Raw genomic sequence first — 7,136 nt, forward strand, 5'->3', positions numbered from 1 at the left:
CGGCCTGTATATGTAACCAGAGAGCACATGTGGCCGGAGTGTCCCAGTTACGCAAACCAGGGACCATGTTGGTACACTCAAGGCACAGTTCTTACACAAACAAAGCTTTGCCCAACACGGGCCTCCTTCTGGGCCATCCTTCTGACCCGGATGAGAATGGTCACTATAGGTTACACACCACACCTGGGACAGGGCCTTCAGGAGCCACAGATTACATCACAGCATGAGAGATTACGTCATCAGCATTGTTTCCAGAATTAAAACAGAAAGAACAGAAGAAACAAAACAGACTAGTGAACCAGTTTTATTGGGAGCGGTGAAATGGTTGCTGTGAAAATATTTGGCTTCACAAAAAGATTCCTTGAAGAAGGCGCTGCTGGCAACCCTTACTTCCTAAAAGTAAGCTCCTGGAAGGAACTTTGATTGAATGACTTCATGAATTTGACTTTAATGATTTCATGAATTTGAATTTTGGTTCCAAGATAGGGTCCTCAGCCCTAAAATCATTCTAGCTCTTCCTCCCAGATCCTGGTAAAATGACCAAAAATACACTGTGGCGACACGGATTGGTTTTTGTCCCATGTTCTCACAACAGGGCTCCTATCTCCTAAAGGTAGAAGTATTTTTATTATCCACCAAGACTCCTACTATGACTCCTATTATGACACTTACTTAGAGCCTCTAGAAATCCAAAAGATAGGGCCCCAAAATACAGTGATTCCCAGGTCGGCATTCTAATCCCAGCTCGCCAATCTCCGGGAAAAGTGACAAAGCTCTACCAATACTCCGAGAATGTGAGATCTGCTGAGTCTGTGTGGAGCACTGAGCTCGGAGAGAGGCTGCCAGGAAGCTGTGGGCCCAGCCCCGTGCCTGTCTTGTCTTACGTAATTCCTCCGGCTGTTTGCTGTAGTCTGTATACTATTCCTTACAATAAGCATAAGCAAAATGTTCTTCTGAATTCTGTGAACCAGCCTGGCAAATGGTTGAATACCAGAATGAAACCGTGAGACACCGACTCACAGTCACACTCAGTCACAACGTGGGACTTGCAATTCTTATCTAAAGTGGCGGTGCAGCGTGGTAGCCTGTCAGGTTGAATGGAATTCTATGACATATGTCTTTTGCCTGCTAAAGAATTCCATGGTGGTGTTAGAAGTGTTGAGCCAGCCGGTCCTACTGACAGAACTTCAGCTAATTCACTATGTCAACAAACTAAAAACCTGAGGAGTTTCCCCAAGTCATGGAGTCTGTGCCAGTCACAGCAAGCTAAGTCAGCTGTGGGTGGTGATAGAATCGTGCGGAAGAGTTACATGGCGGGCTTACAAATCACGCCACTCGACTGGTTCCACTCGGGAGGTTTATTAGGGGAAGGGGAAGGGGTCGCAGAGACCATCTCCGGACAAGGCAGGAGAAAAAGAGGGAAAGAGGGGAAAGAGAGAGAGGGGGAAGAAAGAGGGGGAAAAGAGAGAGAAGAGGATGCCCCAATATAGAAAGGGGAGAGGAGCAAGAGAGACCAAGAAAGGAAAGGCCAAAAGGGGCTAAGAGAGGGACCACGTGTCAGGTTGTCCCTTTAAGGGGCAAGGTAACCACGCCTTCCAGGTGAGGCCACCTGGCCAAAGACACATGATGACATCATAAGTTGCTAGGCAACAACCCAGAGCAGGTTTTGTTCCAAAATCCTAACAAGTGACAGCTATTCAAGCCATCAGGCAAACAACAAGCTCCTACCAATCCAGCTGTCTCTGTACCTCACTTCCTTTTTCTGTGTCCCACTTCCTTTTTCTACTCTTCACATCCGTTTCTGTTCCTTACTTTCCTTTTCCTGTTTATAAATGTTATCAAGCCACTGGAGTATCCCCGAACCTCTTCTGGTTCCGAGGGCTGCCCCGTTCATGATTCTTTGTTCAATTTAACTGTTCAATTTAATTTGCCCAGTGTTTTTCTTCTGTGTATGTGGAAAAACTCCCAAACATCCAGTCACGGCAGTGTTCTGTGTTGAATTAGAGAGTACAAAAGGAAATAACAGTTTGGGGTTCTTTCTTTCCTCTCGGATGCTCACAATCAGGAATGCAGCCATGCTTTTAAGCAGGAAAACATGCCATCAGTGAATCAGCTGGCAGTACACTAGCGCCCAAGGCCTCCACAAGGCAGCTGCTGGGGTGAAAAAATAAAATAATGAACCTTATAAAAATAAAAACTACATACACACAAGCTATTATGTGTCTGCATGAATGCAACGTACAGTCTTCATACTGCATTGACTTTTAACAGTTCAGAATAACTCTGTAAGAACCAATGCAGAAAGTGCGAAGGACACTTCTTGGTACTTGATTTCTTTTACTGCCACCTACATTGCTCACTACAGCTAGCAACTTCTGGAGCCACAAAAATGCAACTTTTCTGGCTTAAAAAAAAAATTCTGAGCTGGGCTTGGTGACATGTTCCTGTAATCCCAGCACTCAGGAGGCAGAGGCAGGCAGATTTCTGAGTTTGAGGCCAGCCTGGTCTACAAAGTGAGTCCAGGACAGCCAAGGCTACACAGAGAAACCCTGTCTTGAAAAATTAATTAATTAATTAATTAATTAATTAATTAATTAATTAATTAAAAAGAGTAAAAAGAATAATTCTTGCACCATTAAAATATCATTTATTTTTTTTAAGGCAAGGCCTAGCTCAGGATGGCAAAGAACACCAATCTCTGCTTTATTTCAGATTTAAAAAACAAAACAAAACACTTTTCTATTTGAATTTACTCACTAGAAGATATCCGTATGGTTAGGTGAAACATTTCAGGATAGAGAGCTGGCTCAGTTGGCAAAATGCTGGCTGCCTAAGCCTTATGACCTACGTGAATTCAGATCCTCTGTCAAAGCAGTGCACGCCGGTAAGCCAAAGCTGGCTGGTAGAAGCAGGGGACCTGAAGACTCAATGCAAGCTGAGCCACCTGGAGTCCAAAAAAGAAAAAAAAGAAAAAGCAGTGGAGAATGACAGAAGACACCTAAAACTGACCTCTGGCCTCCACGTGTCCATGCGCTAGCAAGCATGCCTGCACACACATATGTAAACCATGAACACACAAGATACCTACACCATTCTTAAAGTTTATCTGGAGTGGATCTTAAGAGACCCAGAACGTGTGCTCAAAGACACGTGAGAAGAATCATTATCCAACCCTTGTAGGTGCAAGAAGAAAATTCCTGATAATTCTAGAATTGCTAACATCAGAGGTTACAAAATACCAGAGTCCATGTTAATGGACGTGGCTGTGCAACTAAATCCTACAGTGACAATGAAGACATTCGTAGACCCATGTCTATGGCAGCATTATTCATGATGACCAAAAAGGCAGAAGCAAACGGGTCCGTTACAGCTGAATGGATAAGGTATGTCTTTATTCATACCTTGGAGTATTGTCAGCCTTTAAAGAGGAAAAATGTTTCTGAAATAGGCCACTTCTTGAAGATGTTATACTAAGTTAAAGAGGCCAGTCACCAAGGACACTGCTCTACATGAGTCCACTCCTGCAAGTTATGCAAACATGGAGACAACGTAGAGCTGAGCTTGCTGCGTGTGGGAGCCAGTCCAGGGGATGAGGAATTGTTGCATATGGGCCTCGGGTTTGAGGTTTGTGTGGAGTTCGCTGAATGGCTGATGGTGACCGCTGCGCTGCAGCGTGCTGAAGGCTGGAGACGAGCTGCACATCTAGCAGAGATGCTTGGTGGGTAAAACATGTGCTGCGGAAGACCGGACTCTGGATGCCCAGAACCCACAGAACTGCCGGGAAAGCATGGTGGCCCACCAGTGATTCTAACTCCTGAAACAGAGACACGGGCTTCCTGGAGCAAGCTGGCTGGCCAGACCAGGCATAGCCAGGAGCTCAGGCTTGGTGAGAGGCCCTTCTTCAATGAATAAGGTGGTGGAGCAATGGAGAATACCTCCTGACATCAGGCTGGGCTCCCTTCACATGCACAGCCACGCATGTACACGTCTACCCAGACATATGCAAAATGTGCATCTAAACACACACACATACACAAAAAATAAAGGATAAAGAAAAAGACACAAAGGCTCAAATGGTAGTTTAAAAATCAGTGGAAGCTGGGCTTGGTGGCACACGCCTTTTATCCCAGTACTTGGTAGGCAGAGACAAGTATATCTCTGCCAGTTCAAGACCAGCCTGGTCTACAAAAAGTCCAGGACAGCTAGAGTTACACAGAGAAACCCTGTCTTGAAAACAAACAAAAAAATTAAATACATAGATAGATAGATAGATAGATAGATAGATAGATAGATAGATAGATAGATAGATAGACAGACAGATAAAAATCAATAGAAAATCTGCAAACTAACTTTATTTCTGTTTTATCAGACAGGCATGAGTATACAGTGCTTTACAAATCAATTCTAGATTCTGAGAAGTTATCGTGGCATCAGATTTCCAGGAATGTCCTTTGAAAACCTCCACCCTGACAGGATTCCTGGAAAGCGCTGAGTTGGATACCAAGCATATGAAGAGGGCCAGGTAGGACAGTCGAGGGATTTCATTTGGAGCACAGGCTCTCTCCTCCAGGATTTCCCCATGCTGCCTCTCAAGTGTCTGTTGCTGTCAATGAGTCTGGAGTTTGTATGATGGCTTCCCACCTGGATAAAAGGCAGACTCGATGAGGGCAAGGAGGCTAGATATCAAATTCCCTGGGGCTCTCGAGGAAAACCCCACTGTACAATAAACACGTTCCTGACCAGAAATGACGTTCTGCTCTTCCCAGAGACTGGTTTAAGAAGGTCACTAGCAGGCTTCCAATCACACCTGTGCCATGGGTATTTCAGGGGCATTGTAACCGGCTCACTGTGACAGACCTAGTGTGTTCTCAGGTTCCACTTTTTACAGGAAGTTTGTATATTTGAATGTTTTAAACACTGCTAGCTAAAAAGTTTTGTTATTGAATCTAAGGAAAGTAAAGGTCCGTCTCTAATAGCCAGCCCCACTGACACAGGAACCCCTATCGACCACATCTGCAGATACGCAAAGGCTGCCTCGAAAGGGGCCTTTCCTCCAACAATGCTCTTCAATGGAGCAGATTTGTTTTGTCTTCATTTTAACTCATTTGCAGTGCGGAGGACCCCAGACATGCTAAGCAAGCACTGAACCACTGAGCCACCTCCAACATGAGAGCCCAGATGACACAGGCTCTGCTCCTCTGGAGAAATGCCCCAGCCGCCACCTCCAAGGTGATGAAACTGGGCTTCCCCTTCTTGGAAGCTAAGTGACTCTTCAGGGCACAGGAGGCCCCCAAAGCCTCTTCGCCTACCCCTCCTTGCCCACAAGCCCAGACCCGAACCACACATCCTGCCTGGAAGGAGCTCATGGAACTTGGGCAGAAGCACAGTCTTCTCTGCAGTATTTGCTTGGGCTCGAAACAACTAATTTAACTCATAGCCCACACACCATCTTTGACCCTTTTCTGTGGTTTTGACACAATTCTACATGCTGGCTAAATTATAAATGTAAGAGATTTACTTGGGTTCATAGTTCTGGTCTAAAGTTGAAGATGAGCATATAGTCTGCTCTTCACTTTTCACATGCAGAGTCCTGAGTTACCATACATTGTAAGAGACAGGAGAGAGAGAGAGAGAGAGAGAGAGAGAGAGAGAGAGAGAGAGGCAGGCCTGTGTGGTGTGCATGCATGTGAGCATGTGTGTGGATGTCGTGTGCGTTCTGCTCATTATCCTCTTAAAGCCAACAGTAATCAAATATGGGACTCTACCCCACAATCTTAGCTAATCCTACCCATCTCAGAAAGACCTCTCCTCTGAGCACCAGGGTCTAGGGCATGTTTCTGTCTTCATAGTACTTCACACTGACCATTAAACCCCAACATGAGGGCTGGAGAGATGACTCAATAGTTAGGAACGCTTGCTGCTCTTCAGAGTACTGGGTTCAGTTCCCAGCGTCTTCACCAGGTGACTCACCCACCTGCATCCGGCATCCTCTCTGGCCTCTGTGGGCCCCTGCACACATCTGGTGCACATAAATTCATGCAGACACATATAAATAAATCCTGTAAAAATAACCATGAACTTCAGGAGAGACAAACCACATTCAAACTGTAGTGCCGCACCCAACACCACTGGTCGCGGAAAGGCAAAGCCACGTGTGGAAGGAGACTGGGCCTCACACTGCATGCAACCTCCACAGGGACACAGATGCCCCGGAGGTCTAGATTTGGGAATAAACTGCACTCTCTAGGAGAAGTTGTGAGGGCTACAAGCATAGCAGGTGTGACCTCACAGCAGCAGGAATGAGGGCACCAAGTAAAGTGGTGAGGTTGTCTCTCTCTGTCTCTCTCTCTACACACACACACACACACACACACACTATCCGTCCCACTATAAGAAGCTTCTGTTGGTCTGTTTATTCTACAAAGCCTGAAAGGAAGTATGCTGACAGCCACTTCCGGCCTCAGGATCAGCTGATGGGCCTTGCAGCTGCCCGCTCTCCTGAGCAGAAACCAGCCAGGCAACAGAAGCCAAGCAGCAGCAGCAGCAGCAGCAGCAGCAGCAGCAGCACCAGCACCAGCACCAGCACCAGCACCAGCACCAGCAGCAGGAAGCCTAACGTGCAGCCTGTCATAGATCTTTGCTGATAAAAGTCAGCTGACAGTGAAAGCCTGAGGTGCCAACCTCCCGAACACTCTTCAAAACAGAAACGCTGCCTGAGCTACCGTGCAGCAGGCTTAGCTCTAGGTTTCGGTGGCTTCTTAGTTCACCAGGGCTGTGTTCTGTTCTCACCCCCTTCTCCTCTATCTCGGTCTTCTGTTGATACATCTTTGAGTACCCCCTGAAGAAAGAAACTCGGACTCTTTGCATGTCCAAGTTTGTTTTTAGTCTATACTGAATATAGAATTACTGGGCTCAGAATATGTAAGAGGTATTTATTTATTTTTCATTCCAGAGACTGAGACAAGGATCTGGAGTCTTAGGCCATCCTGGACTACATAGCAAGAGTCTGCCTCAAGAAAAAACAAGGGGGCAGGGTTCATCTCCTCACTTTCCTCTTCCTCGTAGGGGCTGGAGAGATGACTCAACTGATAAACTGTTTGCCATGCAAGCATGAGGATCAGAGTCCAGATCTCCAG

General features: G+C 46.1%; 1 protein-coding gene across 1 annotated transcript in view; it reads right to left on the reverse strand.

Annotated features, from left to right (window-relative positions):
* Positions 1 to 3,702, reverse strand: part of Susd1 (sushi domain containing 1) — a 124,400-nt gene extending 120,698 nt beyond the window's left edge. Inside the window, exon 1 of the mRNA XM_055611612.1 lies at positions 3,539 to 3,702. Within this exon, the coding sequence (XP_055467587.1) occupies positions 3,539 to 3,702 (164 nt within the window). The remainder of the gene's footprint in view (positions 1 to 3,538) is intronic.
* Between the last annotated feature and the right edge of the window lie 3,434 nt (positions 3,703 to 7,136).

This window comes from Psammomys obesus, unplaced genomic scaffold (assembly GCF_907164565.1).
Source record: "Psammomys obesus unplaced genomic scaffold, mPsaObe1.curated_primary_1811, whole genome shotgun sequence".
NCBI lineage: Eukaryota > Metazoa > Chordata > Mammalia > Rodentia > Muridae > Psammomys > Psammomys obesus.